This window comes from Heterocephalus glaber, unplaced genomic scaffold (assembly GCF_053883595.1).
Source record: "Heterocephalus glaber isolate CG9 unplaced genomic scaffold, H.glaber_assembly_v1.0 deba00001472, whole genome shotgun sequence".
NCBI lineage: Eukaryota > Metazoa > Chordata > Mammalia > Rodentia > Bathyergidae > Heterocephalus > Heterocephalus glaber.
Genome location: NW_028258315.1, coordinates 18,826,847 through 18,843,308, shown reverse-complemented (window position 1 = coordinate 18,843,308; position 16,462 = coordinate 18,826,847). Strand labels below are relative to the sequence as shown.

At 40.2% G+C, this 16,462-nt stretch overlaps 1 protein-coding gene across 2 annotated transcripts in view; it reads left to right on the top strand.

The window, feature by feature from the left end:
- Mboat1 (membrane bound glycerophospholipid O-acyltransferase 1) overlaps positions 1-8,448 on the top strand; it is a 186,176-nt gene extending 177,728 nt beyond the window's left edge. The window contains exon 14 of one of the 2 annotated variants that reach the window (XR_002395974.2): positions 8,248-8,448. Coding sequence is in view for 1 of the 2 variants with exons in the window: in XM_021260574.2 (XP_021116233.1) it covers positions 8,248-8,254 (7 nt within the window). In the remaining variant the exon portion in view is untranslated. The remainder of the gene's footprint in view (positions 1-8,247) is intronic. The other variant, XM_021260574.2, reaches the window with a different exon arrangement.
- Positions 8,449-16,462: the final 8,014 nt, after the last annotated feature.

The following is a 16,462-nucleotide window of genomic DNA, read 5'->3' as shown; positions in this document are numbered from 1 at the left end:
GTGTTTGATGTTTATTCAGTTCCTGCCTCATGCAGCAAATATCAACTATGTACCTATTATGTGCCACACACAGTGTTAGAGTGTGGGGTAGAAGCTAAGATACCCAGGACTCCCACATTCTGAGCCCTAAGGTGATGCTGGAGAAGGAGGTGAAAGCCAGATCTCGAAGAATCTGTTGGATATGACAATGGGCTTCAATTTTACTTTAAGAAAAATGGAAAGGCATCCAGATTTCAGGGAAAGGAGGTGTCTTTTCGTGCCTAGAGTGGTTCTATGAAAACAGAAGTGTATTTCTCATAGTCCTGAGGCTGGAAGTGTGAGATCAGGGTGCCAGCATAGTCAGGTTCTGATCTTTTTCTCTTGTACTCAGAATCTTCTCTTAGTGTCCTCACTGGGCTGAAAGAGAGAGCAAGCTCGCTCTTTTCTTTCTCTTTTTATAACAACATCAATGCCATCATGGGAGCCCCAGTCCAAGACCTCATCCAAGACCTCTCTCTAATTACAACCCAAGTCTCTGCCTCCATTTGCAATCACTCTGAGGGGGCATGGCATCAACAGAGGTATTCTGGGAGAGGGGACACAGACATTCAGGACATAGCAGAGGGTGAGTGGACATTTTAGAGCCATCTTTCTGGCTGCTGCATGTAAATGGAGTGTGTGTGTGTGTGTGTGTGTGTGTGTGTGTGTGAATGTGTGCTCCTGCAGTGGTGGAGAATGGAACAGGAAGACAAAGGAATGGAAGGAGAGAGAGTAGCACAAGGTGACTTTGGTCCCTTCTGTTTAAATTACAGCCATCTGAACAGAGGATCAGGGTGATTTCAAATCTCAACACATTTTCCACAGAGGTGGAATGAACCGTAACATACACACAGAAAAGTGCACACATCTAACAGGTAAAGCTCTATGAATGATCACACAAGGTGAGCACACCCAGGTCACTAGCGCCCAGCTCAATAGAGGGAACACAGCCCTTGATTCTAACAGCCCAGATTAGTCTTTGTCCTTAAAATAAATGGAATCGCTGGATGCTATTTTAAACTTGACTCCAAAGCTATTTTGAAGCTTTTTACAAAATGACACACTAACTTGGAAAGAGGGAAACAAGAGGGTAAATGAAGACAGGCTGTTGAAATCCACAAAAGTTCATAAATGAAATGGTTGCTTGTGACAAGTGGTGACCACTTGTTCCAGTGTCTTTAAGGAAGGAGCCTGGCACGTGACCCCTAACACGCAAAGCATGTTTGTTTTTTAGCAATCTCATCTCATGTCCTGCTGTATTGCAAACCTGCCCATTTTGCTGCAAGGGAAAATGGAGTGGGTTAGAAGGGTGGCTTTAAACACTGACAAGTTAGGCTGGTACCCTTCACATTTTGTCTTTCACAAAACAAAATATAAGAAGGTAATAAGTGAGGAGGAGACCAATTTTTATTTTGTATGTATTTTAGTTTTACTTCACAACCATCCTTTGAGGTAAACATTCTCATTTTTGGTCAAATGGGGAAACTGAGGCTCAGAAAGGTGAAATAATTTGCTTAAGGTCACGGAGCTAAAACGTGCTTGAGTCATTAATTTGTCTCCTCTAAGATCCAATCTCTTCATCATGACCATACTACCTCTAGCTATACCAGGATATCTCAGTGTCATGTCTTCCCCTTTCCTTTATTTGTATCAAATACAGAAAAGAATATGTTTCATTCATTCATTCAGCAAATGAACAAGGCTCCTCTTGTTACTGAGACTCCCTAAGTGCAGAGCAAAGCTCAGGCATTAGAGAAACAGTGATGAACGGATACGTACATTCTGCCCTTGTGGGTTCAGTTCAGTAAGGCAGATTTGTATTAATAAAATAACCAAACGAATGTAAGGTAGAAACTATGAGAAGTTCAAGGCGAGAGAGAAAGGTGCTAGGAGAAGCCGTAACAAGGAGGAAGCGGGGAAGCTGGCCACAGTGCGGATTTCTGACAAAGCTTCTTACAGAACATAGTCTTGTGAGTTGAGCTCTCAGGGTGAGTGGGAGTTAACTGGTGAAATGGCTGTAGGAAAGGCATCCAGATAGATCCAGGAGTAGGTTCAAATACCCAGGGGTCGGAGGGATCATTGAGAATGAGGAGGTGAAAGAGCAGTGTGGCAGAGTGCAGACAGCCAGGCACTGGAAGATGCAGGACAGAGATTGCAGGGTCCAGACCACGGCTTCATGAGCCTGGAAGAGCATCAGAAGCCCACTCAATAGTGAGTTTTTACTGAGCGGCAAAGAAAAAGGAACATCAGTTTTCAGCTTCCTTCATCATTTATTGTATTCTAGAGTATGCTTTGTAGCAAAGTGTGACAGTCCCTTGGAATTAACATCATTTGTTTCCTTTGGGGAAATACGTTCATCCCATAGTGCTCTTCAGAACCACATTAAAAATAAATACCTAAACCAAATTAGAGTGCCTAGAAATACAGATGATATGAGTCAAAGTGATACCAAGTTGAAATGCTGAGTTCACGTTAGGTTAACATCACTGCAAATCCACTGATAATTTAGCATATTTATTTTTTATATAAAAGCTCTCTCTGCCTATTGATAAAGCATACTGTGTTGCCTGCATTGCACAGTGAGCAAGAGGCTACCTTACCATTCTCAGACCACTGTTGGTAAGGGGCTTGATCTCTTCAAGGTGGGTCAGGATGGGTCAGACCATATCATTTCTGGTATCTTCATTTCTACTGATTTCACACTGTATTTGTGCTTTAAATGCACAGAGCAAGCAGCAGACCCACAATTATATATACTTTATGTTAACAGTTCCCAGCCAATGGGTGGCAGACCCCTAGGAAGAGATGAAATGACTGCAAAGGAGCTTACTATGTATTGTGCATAGATGGAATACAGAGGTCATCCTTCCCCCAGTTTATAACCTGTATGTAGGTGCTTTGTGATTATGTAAATGTACCATATCTTTTTGTCCTATTTAGTCTTAATCAACAGAGAGTGCAAGTATAACTGCTCTGCTGGAGGTGGTCCTTGCAGGTTGTTGACATTTTAGAAGGAGGCCTCATACTCAGAAAATATGTGAAGCCCTCACTTGATTAAGCCATCAGCATCTTCAGGGTTGACAGCATTTAGTGAGTGTCTGGGTTCCTTGTCATCCTCACAAGAACTCTGGAATGCTGGTGTGAAGGCTCAGGATACTGACTCAGGCACAACCATGATGATGAGCTGTGGCTGATGAAAAAGAATCATTTATAAAGAACCAGTGAGGGAAATGCTTAGGCTGTTAATCATTGCTGAGACTCATGTCTGGAACACATATAATGGAAGTGCCTGTCTCTGTGACCCAAGCTCCTTGCTTTTGTGTGCAAACCCACAGGCGTGCTTGTGCACGCACACGCGTGTGTACGGAGTTGGCTGTGAGGCTGCAAGTAGCCACCCTCACAAATGCACCTGAGTAAAGTTGGAATAAACTCCTGGACTGGTTTTCTCCCCAGGACCTCTGACATCCAAAATGGGTGGCTTAGGGACTGTGTGAAGCTGCCTGCAGAGGCGGATGAGTTCTTTGTGGTGCCAGTCAGTCCCTAACTTCAACATGAAAAGACTTTTTAATTACTAACCTTCTGATCGTTTATATTTTTCATAAACCACTGTGTTTTGGAAGAGAATCTGATGTTTTTCACTCTCTTTACTTGGCAAATCAGGATCCGGTATTTTATATCCATTTTTAAGACCCAGACACACAGAGACACTGCCCTCTGTTAGTGGCAGTCTATACCATGGTGACTCCATGCCAGAGAAGGACAAAGGACAGTAGCTAACACCTGTGACCCCTACACACCCGAGTCTGCATACTTGGTCAAACTCATTCAGCCAAGAGGAGGAGCCAGGATGTGAACCCAGGGCTGCCTGATCCTGGTCTGGCCTCTTTCCTGAACACCTCGTCACTTTTCTCACACAGAAGCAGCCTGAAATTGGCCTCCATACAAAATCTGCATACGGTGGTTTTGGTTTGCTAAAAGGACAGATACTAGGGCTCCAAGTGAGTAGAAGCTGGGCAACAATTGTTGTCGGGGTGCGGTGGTGACTGTCTAGAAGGCCCACGATGAATGTGGTAACGTCCGCTCAAGAACGTGTTGAGACATCCTTATCTCAAATATTCCTCCCTGTAAAGCCCGCCTGTCCCATCAGCCTGAGCTTGGCATTAAAATCTGGCTGGGTCACCATCAACAAAATTCACTTCAATTCACATTAATTTTAATGTGCGTGTACATATGTCACCCAGTCTTTTTTCCCCTTGGGTGATTTTCAAAACTCTGCCATAAAAACAAACAAAAACAAGGAAGGACAAGCCCAAACAGGTTGAGAATCACCGGGGTACTGATGAAATTAGACTTTCTTATTGGCACTCTGAATGCCTTTTGCTTCAGGATACGTTTGTTTTGCCTCTTTCTTTTTTGTTTTTGCTGTCTGTGGAAATGAAGAATATGTCATCTCCTTGGGTACCTGAAGACTATTATGCCACTTCCCTGCCTTTTCTTCCTTAAGTACAATAATCCACTTAATCTTTCCTCCAAGGTCCAGTTTTTACCTCTCTGATCAACATCAGGAAAGCTCTGTTGATCCAGGAAAATCTTCTGGCAGATGGCGGTCTTTAGCTATCTGGCCATCATACGTGCTGGCCCTTTACCATTTTTCCTTCTTTTCACTGCTCTTTTTCCTTCCCTATGATCCTTTTTGTTAGTGTCTGCTTAATTTCTTCCCAAATGGTCTTGGATGTTTGAAAGGGATCAGAAAAATTCTTACCGAAAATCTTACTCATATCTAGGCTTGTGCTTCATACTAGCAAAGCCTTCTAGGCAGATGGCGGTAAATAAATGAAACCAAGCTGATTTAGGGGGACCCGGAGAACAGTGGTGAGGGCCACCAACTCCTCTCCCAAGGATGCTCACAGTTCGTAAGAGCCACACCCATCACCCAAGGGCAAGCTCTCCACTTGTCTTAATTTCCACGATGAAACTACATTGTATTGAGGACTAGTAATGTAAGGACTCTCATCTCACTCGAAGGGTGACATTTGGTTAAAGGTTGACATATGTCACCTGCATCACCCCTTGATTAGCTGTGTGGCTATGTGTAAGGAAGCTAAGTGCTTTAAGCATGTTTCTTTGTAAAATGGAGATAAAAATGGCTACCTTGAGGGTTTGTGAGTATGGAATGAGGTAACACAACTATTGCACTAACGTTGAGGTGACTGTTTTCTCTTAGCACTGTGCTCAGCATCAGACTTGCAGATGAAGGCCCTGCCTTCATGGGGCATTTGGTCCAGAGAGGATAAGAGCAGCAAACACCCAGTCTGAGGGAGATGTCCCCATGTGCTTGTAAAAATGGATATTACTGTCTTAAAGTCTAAAAAGTAATAAACTGGGTGAAGTAAAAATGAAGGAAGAGTCCCTAGATACCTGCATGGTCAAAAAATTATAAATCTGAACACCTTGCATATATTCATTGTAATCATTTGGGATGTGTGACGGAAAGGTAAAAATTTTTTATTTGTTTATAGCATTATCAGCAAGTGTGATTCCATTCTGGCAATTTAGAAGAAATATCTAGTTTTGAATAAAGATAAACCATCACACACATGTGCATGCACACGCACACATACACCTTACCCCCACTTCTTATTAATAGAAAGGGAAGCTGTTGTAATAACAACACCATGTGTCTACCTGCAGTAAGAGAGCACTCTTCCAGTGCCTGCCTGGTTCTACCGAACTGCTCAACCAAGTTGTGAGTACCAGAAAAACAATGTCAGAGTGCTGTGTATTCTCACCGGATGGAAGCCAGGTTGGATGAAGAATGCTCGTGTTTGAAGGTGCCCACCACCTCTCACCAGCCTGGGGCCAGGCCTTTTAGGGTACATGGAGTTGTCTCTGTCTGGAGCCAGGAACCAGATGGCTGGAAAACAGATATTTTATTTCATCTATGATTTATTTCATATTTCCTAGAAGCGCTGGTAGGGGCTGCTATGCTTTCTCCTAGTCCTGTTTTGCCTATGACTCTCAGAGGGGTGCTCAGGGAATATTTTTTTCTCATTTTCTTTATGTGCTGGGCAGAATTTACATCCTGTAAATTCAGCATCAAAACCTGCTGTTAAACAGCTTATGCTTTCTGGTTTCCAAACCTTGGTGTTTTTTTGATTGAAAAACCTCAGTTTTAATGATATCTGCCTGTATTCACTTAGATGTTTCAATTTTCATACTTTCTTTCAAATCCCTATTCTACCTTAATGAATCTGATATTGATTTGAGGAAATACTTTGGTCTTGAGTACCGAAGATGGATTTTTTTTAGGTAAAATTGTTTTTTTTCATGAGTTGTAGAGATGTAAATCATGTGTATCTCTTATAAAATATAAATATCTCAACTAATAGCCTATAAAGTACACAATCGTGTGTATATTTTACATGCTGTGTGGCATGTAGATTTATAAGAGCATTGTGGCAAAGGGAGAGTGGTAATAGTTTTTTCTTTCATATTAGAACTTTAATAAATAAATGAGTTAATAATAAGTATGCCATTTATTTCCATTCAAAAATTAATCAATCTTCTTAGTGATAATTTAAATATATATCTGGTGAGTGATTTTTAAAATATTGCATTGATAGACTATGAGCTGGATTTCTATAAATATAAGGAGATAATAGTTATCAGATTTACTAACTTTGAAAGAAGATCAGAAAAACAGAAAAATGGGTATGCTTTATTCGTTTTACTCCTACTTAGTGTTTATAGGAAGCTTGTATCTAGTTACCTCAAAGCCCAACAGATGGGTCCCATCGTTATCTTATGTGACTGTCAGGCCAGAGGCACAAAGTGGGGAAGTGAGTCCAGGTCACCAGGCAGAAGGTGTGGACACTGCAGACCCACTCCTTCCACCAGAAAGGAGCAAGTAAAGATCCCTTCAGCTGTCCTTTTCTCCAGAAAGCTCCCTCCACTGCCACATCCAAGGATGACCACTCTTTCTTGGGGTCCCTCTTGCTAGTAGGGTATCACTTGTAACAGTTCAGTTTACCGCCTTGCCTTATTCAACTCTTCCCCCATGACTAATAGATTTCCTGTTGCAGGGGCTCTGTCTTAGTCATCTTTGTGTCACTAGCAATTAGCACAGCACCTGGCACATGTGCGGTGGAGGACCCTAGTTTGTTGAATGAGTACATTTAATTGCATGATGTATTAACAGAGCCAACAGGATATAAATGTATGAGAGAGAGCGAGAGAGCGAGAGAGAGAGGAGTTGCCTTACATGATAGTAGAGCCCTGACAAATCAATGGGGAAGGCAGTCCATCTTTAGAACCAGAAAGATCTGATGGGCTGATGTTGCAGTTCAAGCTTAAAGGCTATCTTCTGGCAGAATTCCCACTTGCACAGGGGAAGGCATTCTTTTTATTGTCTTCAAGCATTCGATTAATTAGGTGAGGACCCCACCTGCATAATGGATGGCAATCTGCTATTCCAAAAGTCCACCGATTTACATGTAAATCTTATCCAGAAATTCACTCACAAACATCCAGAATGATGTTGAAACAAATGTCTGGCCCTTGTGACCCTACCAAAGCGACACATAAAAGTAATCATTACATATGATTCAATCAAAGTTTAGTAGGCAATACCTGATTACTTTCTAGGCAACTCTGAAGCTATTGCTCCCATCAAGGAAATATTTAAATGATTTTAATATATTTTGCTCAGACAAATATTCTAGGAAAAAATAACATAAGACAACAATTTTAGTGTCAGGGAGATTAGAGATTGCTCTTCTGTTTCAACTCTAATGCCAAAAATGACAAGTAACATAAAATCTGAATTTATCTTAGGACTAGGGAATTATTTTCTTTTGGGTTTTTCATTACCCAGAGTTGGAAAATTCAGCATGGTTATTTGGCAAAGAAATAATTGAATATTTTCATTTAATTCTTTAAACACATAATACAGTTACAAATTTAGTAGTTAAGTATAAAGAATTCAGTGAAAGCTCTCACAACAAGCCCTCTCACATTTGCTTGGCCAGTGAGCTTTTTAACTTATTATTTAGGGGATACATTTCTAGGATTTCTTTATGCAGTTATAGACAAATACAAATGTATGCTTTTATATTTTTCATTTAAAAATTTTAGTGCAACAAAACATTTCACTCAGGCATTAAGATCAAACTGTGAAATTTATTCATTAAGTACCATAAACTAAAATAAAACTTTAACTTTAAATCTTAGTTGCTGAAAAAGTCATGAAAGAGTAGAGGAAGAAAGAGGAAGAAAATACTATGGACTTAGAGAAGAATTCAGAGGAAAAGTAAAGATAGACACAGAAAAAGAAAGCCAGAGACTCAGGAGATTGGAGGCTTCATCTGTATTCATCATGGTGTGACATAAACCAGAGGAGCCACACCTTAAGACAGGTAAAATTTATGTGTGTCTCTGTGGATTTAGTGGACTTTTGTGACTCTTTGTGCACTAATGGCCTCTTATTCTGGTCTCTTAAGATATTACTATCAAATAACTTTAAACAGACCCATTGAATTTCTTTCAACAATAGCTATAAATGCTGCCTTTTGGTACCACTCATGTAAGATTTTATATGGAAAAGAGATTACATATGTATTTTAGCCTTTGGAAAAGGAGAAAGGAAATAAATATTAGCTCATTAAAATTACAGCAATTTATGAAATCACAAATTTTTCATCATTAGAAGGACTCAAGGTAGAGACCACCACTTGGAAGTTCTATAGGGAAGATTCAAGAATTAGAAGGAAGAATGCAGACTGGCTTCCATCAAGGAAGCGTTCATTCATCTTGGCTTCGACACTTGAAAATTCAAACATGAAATTCAAACACAGTGCCATTTTTAAAAGGCTTGTAGTGAAGAAAAACCCAGGAAGTTTATTGGTTTGGTTATGGCTTATTCTGACCACATAAGTCATTATTTTGTTAAGCATGAGATTCACTAGCACTTGTCTTTAGCCTTAATAAATATGCAAAAATAATAGACTTAGAAAGGTGAAGACCTAGACATCATTGAGCCTATTCCTGACATATGATGTTCAAGCTCACAGGAAAACAAGCATGTTCTCTTTGACCATCACAAGACCTAAAGTATGGGGCCATAATTCAGTAGACTAGAAAAGTTATTTTTTTTAAGCCTATGGAAGTAGAAAATGTAGCCAAAATTTCACTTTCGATTAATATTATTCTCATAGTCAGAATTGTTGAATTTTTAGGAGCAGTTGAACTTATACAGATGAGAAGGTGGGTTTTCATTTGTATAAATTTCATTTTATTAAAGTTGTCAGTGTGAAACCATTTAATGTGTAGTCATAGGGGATGTTCAGATATTCATTATATTTTTTAATACTCATCTAAGCTTTCTGTTATGATAATAAATACCCATGACAATCAACTTATAAGGAGAAAAGGCTTGTTGTGGCTCATGGCTGTGTAGCCTATGCTCCAACCAAGTCCATGCTCACTTAGTTCTGTTGCTCTGGACTTGTGATGAGCAGCACATCTTGGTGGGGAGGGTCTGGGGGAAGAAAATTGCTCACCTCATGTCCAGGAGGGGAAAAAAAGAAAGCAAAGAGGAAGTGGCTGGGGTCCTGCTCTACCTTTCAAGGCCACGCCAACAATGACCTGAAGACCTCTCACTAGGCCCCACCTCTTAAAGTTTCCACCACCTCCCAATAGCATCACTCTGTGGAACAACACTCTTAAGAGGTCACCCTTTGGGAGACATCCCAAATCCAAACTACAGCAATTATCTTATAGTCACTCACTAGAAAAATCCATGATGATACAGTATTGGTTTCCTTAACAGTCTCACCTAGAGAAGAGTTTATCTCCTGGACTTGCTAATTAAAACATAATATTTCTGGAAATCACACATGTGAAAAGATAGAATACATTTGTCTAAGCAGCCACTAAGGAAATGACTATAACTTAATCCTTGTATTAGCCCATTTTGTGAAGCTATAACAAAATACCTAAAATAAACAATAGGGGTTTATTTAGCTCACAGTTCTGGAGATTCAAGAGCATGGTGCCAGCATCTGCTTGGCTCTTGTGAAGGACCTGTGGCTGATGGCATCACAGTGGCAGGTGCATGGGTAGAAGAGATTACATGGTGATTCAGGAAACAGAGGTAGGGCCAGCATTGCTCCTTTTTTTTCTTTTATAACAACCCACTCTTTCTCAAAGGACTTAGTCTCCTAAGGGCCAGAATTTCCTTGAGGTATTATGAATCCATGCATGAGGATGCCCCCATGTTCTACATTAAGCTCTACATCTTAAAGCTTCTTCAACCTGTCAACACTGCAATGGTGACCAAGCTTCCAGTACATGACCTTTAGGGGACACAAGCAATCAAACCCTGTCCATACCACAGTAGTCATATGGCACAATCATCAGGAAACCTACCACAGCTTTTGACCATCCAGGGTGGACATGTCCAGCTCTGGGACCAAAGCTTGAGTCTGTGAGAGGAGAGGGAAGAAGAAGCATTGTGTATTTCATGGCAGTTTGGGAGTGGAAAGTCCTGGAAGAGTCCAAGTTTTCTTGATTGGGAGGCAGATGTGGCTGCAGTGCTGCTCCCTTGGATATGGAAGCTTGTGAGAAGAGATGCTCCCTTTGTGCCACATTTACTATAGATGGTGATCAGAGTATACTATAGGTTCACCCACTGGGGGAATGTGGTATAGTGGCTTGAAGCTGAGTGTTTGGAACCAGGCTTACCTAGGTTTGAAACTTTCTTTGTTCTTATTAGTGGTGTATCCTTAGGTACTTAGTTACTTTGTTCTTAGTTCTCTTAGCTGAAATATGGTGATAATAGCATTGCTTACTTCATAGGAATATTGTGAGAATAAATGAAAACTGTGTGTAACATATTTAAACAGTGCCTGACCCAAGATGCATGATTGTTCCTTACTACACAGCAGAAGGGTGTCAGAATATCACACATGTGCAGGAAAGCTGTACTGCTGGAAATGCCAGTTGCAGCTTACACAGAGGGATGGCATAACCAGATTCTGGGGAAGACAGAAATGAAAAAAAGGTTGATTCCAAGGAAAAACCATGGCAGAGAGAGGGTAATGCAGAGGTGAAGGTTCTGGAGCCTTATTACTTGGATTCAAGACTCTGTTCTGTCACTGAATAGAGGTGTGGCATTAGGTGGTATATACTGTACATGCTAGTTGTCACTGTAGTGGTATTTATCCTTTTTAAAGCATGTGACATTTCTGCCTCTCATTAAGTTACAGAGCACAAGTCTAGGACTGCAGAAGTGAATTTAATATCCCAAGCCACCCAGAGTTTCCATCTTTGGTGAATTATGGTGATACTATAGTGATTCTTTAAAAGAAGTCAGATCACCTTATCATGGGCTGACGGCCATAAACAGTGGAGACACATTAGAGCTAAAACTGATATTCCTGATTATCCAGAGCTTTCAGGCACTTTTGGGGGGATGAATCCAAATTGGTAGACAAATGCTCAATAGTTCTTTCTTTGACTAACAGAAGGGTAGTGCTTGGTGAGGAAGATGTCTCTAAACCCACAAGAGCAGCCATGATAATAAGTAACATTCATTATGTGCTTCCTACTTGTCAAACACTATGGGAATTATTTTATATGCATTAGTTCATCTAATTCACACAGCCTCCTGAGATATTTCTTTTCCTCTAAAATTGAAATACGAGGAAACTACGAGAATAAATAAAAATGCCAGATCAACTCAGGGACTTGCTAAGCTGAGATGAATATCTGGTTCTGGGTGATGTTAGAATCTGTGCTTTTAACCATAATACTGTATTATGAATCCATGTGAAAACTACCAGTTGACACTAACTTGATATGCAAGTGAAGAAACAGAACCCAGATTGAGTTGCTTGTTAAAGTGCTTTCTGAGCTAGTTAGTGGTGGAACTGAAGCCACAATGACTTCCTCATCAGTCCCGCAGACTTAACTACACTGGGTAGCCAGATGTATGTCCACTCTGCTCTGCCTCCGTCTGACTGAATCCCATAATACTCTCTTTTGTGTTGTCTGGACTATAATATACTCTTGTGTGTTTTTGGTACCGGGGATTGAACTCGGGTCCTTGTGCTTGCGAGGCTGGTGGCGGAACCACTGAGGTAAATCCCTGGCACTGTACTATAATATACTCTTACGTTAGTGTTCTGAGCAGATATATGTTCTCCAAGTTTTGTAGTAAGTGCAAAGACTAAAGATTATATTTGGGGCTAAGATGAAAAATTTTGCAAATTAGGTGTTCAGCCTAAAAATGTTTTATACCCTGCTATATAAACACAATGTATCTTTCCAACTAAAAAATTAGATTCTGATATGCAGGTGCTTCACTTTTAGCCTAACAGAAACATAGCTAGAAGAAATGCTGTTTGGGAATATAAATTATATATTTGCATATGCAAGAAAACTGTGGAGAAGAGCACAAAGACACTACATTTAGTGTGTATTGAAAAAGCGTTAATAATTTACAGTTATCAAAATACTGTGATTTAGGCATGAGAAAAGGCAAAGAGATTGGTGGAACAGACCAAAGCTAATAAAGTATGTGACAGAAGTGGTGTTTCATTCAGCAATTAAAGGATAGTACTGGCAAAATTATTACATATCTAGAAGGAAAGGAATTTATACCCCCTCACACTGTATAGAAAATGTCCACATCTAAAAATAGAGTAGATATTCAAGTTTAAAAGGACAAAACGTTTTGCAGGAAAATATAAAATAATATTATTCAGCTAAAGGTGAGGGAAGGGAACTTATTTTAAGTCAGATTGTAATCTTAAAACCTATGGAAGTAAAGACAAACATATACAAGTTTACACTTACTTGTAAGACACGGGAAAGGTAAGTGATAAATTCTATGCCAAGAAAAATATGTTAGAGGGTCAACATCCATAATATATAAGAACTCATACTTACAAAAATTAATATCTTAGTAGAGAAAATGGACAAATCAGGAAAGGTATAGAAAAGTCAAATGGTCAATAAACCTGTGAAAAGATGTACAGTTTTTCTAATCATCAGGAAAAGCCAAGTTGATGTGCCAATATAATTTCAATGCATTCAACTGTTTTCCAAAACTTAAGAAATAGTACTAAAACCCTAGGAATAAGAGGGTATTTTGGTTGATTGCTGATGGGAATGAGGAAAAAAAAATATATATATAATTTTGGAAAACATTTGAACAACATGTACTTTAATGTATGATTGACCCAAGGATGCTTTTGCTAGGAAGCATCCCTATAGGAACACACACTCAACAATGAAGTATGTGTGAATGAGGACTTTGGAACAACACCATTCCTAGTAGCAGTATTTGTAGTGGAAAGTGACCTCCATGATCATTGTTAGAGATGCGATAGAGTACATTTAGGTGCACCTAACTGCGCAATATAATGCATCTATCAAAAATAATGAATTAAAACTATGTCCGTTATTGAAGGGGGACTCTTTATGATGTATTGTTAAGTGATATTACAAAGGAAAAAGAAATGTATATAGTAAAAATGCATTTTTTAAAAAGTATGGGATGGAAAATCCCTATGTATGCTTGTTAATACTTGTATATATTTATGTGACTGTGAATAAAGATGTGTCTTTAACACTGAAAACTAGGAGAGGGTGATGCTAGAGAAAAGAGAGGGGTGAAAGCAGGTATAAATCAATGAAAAAGGCGCATTCACCCAAAATACAAACAAGCAAATAAATAACAAGTAGGCACTAAACAATTCTTATATTCATGCACTTGAGAGACTAGGAGGTAAAAACAGTTTACCTACAGGTTGTAGGCAAAAGACGCACTTCTGAAAGATGCCTGTAGGTGGTACCTGGTGACTAGAACCCAACCTTTTATCCATGCAGGATTTCTGGATGCTGCTGCTGGAAATCCTGTTGTGACTTGCAATCCCTGTGCTCTTTATGCTGTTTCCCTTGGTACTCAGCAGGGTGCTGAGCACAGGTGGGTGCTCAATAAACAGGGCACTATTGTGGCAGAGGACAAGGACACAAAGCAAAAGCGCTGAATGCAGATGGGGGGTGGGGTCCTGTTCTCCTGCTTGGAGCTCAGCTAACAAAACAGAGCCTGCCGGGCTTTCTGCCTGGCAGCACCAGAAGGAAACAGAGAAAAGGCCATTCCTGGACATCCTCTCAATAGGTGTATTGATTCTTTGGACAAAAAGTGAATTTGGAGCTGGCAGAAGCTGTGTCCAGTGGCCTGAACAGAATGAGAAGGGTCGACTGGGCAGCATTTTTCTTCCCCTGCTCTGTGCTTTTGCCACAGGATGCAACAGCTTTGGATTCATTTCCAGGATGGGAATCCTTGAGTTCTGGCATGCATTTTCTGTCCACTGTGGCATTCAGTCCTTGTCCAGAGATGGAGACCTGACAAAAACAACTATCAAGAGAAGCAAAACCCATCTTTGTGAGGACAGCAGAACTGTATGGGAATAGCAGAACCTATAGCCACATTGTTGGAGCCCAAATCTGCTGCTCTGTAGCACTGTCCCTGCACATCCCTCCTCACCCAGGTCTCATTCCTTTCCCTCCTCAGCTTCCTCTTTTGTGTAGTGGTTTGAGTTCATTTGCTTGGATACTTTTCACTACCAAGTTCAAGTCGGCCAGTAAGCTGAATGTTGCCAGAAGAGGAAAAGAAAACTAAAACATCAGGGAAAGCCTGGAGAAAGTTGGTGGAGATAGTGAGTCTTTTAAAGTTGTTTTGATGGAGAAAGGGGTGGTCAGGGAATCACCTTTCTAGCTGGATGTGCTCCAGGCTTACTTCATTTTTCCTTTGTTCTGGTCCATTAGCCAACTAAAGAGACATTTCTGTTAGGCAACACTCCCTCTAGTAAGGGAAGTGAATGAAAATGCTGGTCTGATTCCTCTGGGTTCTATCAGACACATACACACATACAAAGACACACTTGCCCCACATACTTCTACGTTCACACACACACACACACATATTTCCACACATACACATGTGTACAATGCAGTGTGTATTTTTAGTGTCTTGAGAGAAACTGAGTTCTTTTCTACTGTCCAATAGTATGGCACAAGGCAGATGATGGTTTAAAAGTTCTTAGCTTGATTTGGATGAAATAGAGATACATTCTGTAGCTTTAGGAAGATCTTTTTAAAGTTTTCAGTTCTGTCCTGTGGTTGAATCTGAATTGCTTGGGCACGTCAGCACTCCAAGGTGGCTCAGCAGAAACCACCAGTTTTAATAGATGTCCACATTAGTTTTCCAATAAGTTATGACACTGGGTCATAAAACAACAGCAATTTATTGTTTCATGGTTCTGGAGTCTGGTAAATCTATAGCTTCTAAAGGTTCTGAAAAAGAATTTTTCCCTGCTATTTCAAGGTTCTGGTGGCATAGTTGTGAGCTCTGCTTCCATTTACTGTCTCTGTCTATGTTTTCTCTTCAGGTTCTTATAAAATAGCTGCGTATTGGGTTTAGGCCCCACAAGGTTAATCCAGCATAATCTAATCTTAAGATCCTTAATTTAATTTCATCTGCAAAGAACCTTTTCCTCAATATGGTCACCTTCAGATTCTTTGAGTTAGGACTTAGACATATCTTCTTGAGGGCCACTGTTCAATCGGCTATAATGTCTAAAAATGAGATAAGCCATTCCCCATTCACAGCATAGCCCTGGCTTTCAATTGCTTTTAGAATTATAAATTCCTTTTTATGACTTGCAAATCCTTGCCCAGTTTCCCCTTTTCTGTAGCCCCTAATACCTCCAATTGCATTTCATCAAGGCATTTAATTCTGCTTTCAGTTTCTCCAGCAGCCTGAGCACGTCTCTTCCTCAGACTTTTGTCTATGTTGTAAGCTCTGCCTAGAATTCCCTCACCCTGTTCTGCTCTGGGCTGGCTCCATTTCTTTGTTTTCCCTCAGCTTAGATATAATTCTCTATAGCCACATGTAAAATAGATCTTAACCTCAACTCCTTTAGTAGTAATGTCTTGATTACAGTGGGCTCTTGAGTTACATCCAGCCTGACATACGAACAACTTGGGTTACAACTAGAATGTTAGTTTTAACTTACAACCAAAGTATTGAGCTATGACCCACATGCTGGGCACTTGTGCTTCCAGATGGTCTCAGATACAGATTTAACTCTTAAAGAGTTCTGGAAAGACCATTATAGCATCCTTTCCTGTGTGGGGTTAACTGAGAAATCCTGGGCCAGTGTCTCTCCAAGGACGCTGAGATCTGCCTGATACAGAAGAGAGACTGTGAAGGCTGTGTAGAGGAGTCTGAACCTTCAGTTGACCAATTTGACTTACAACCAGCCCTCATGAACAAATTGAATTTGTGAGTCAAGGATCCACTGTATTTCCTCATCATTATTTACAATGTTTGTTTTTTTGCCTGAGTCTAGGCTTGGAGTTCTATGAGCTCTGTCAT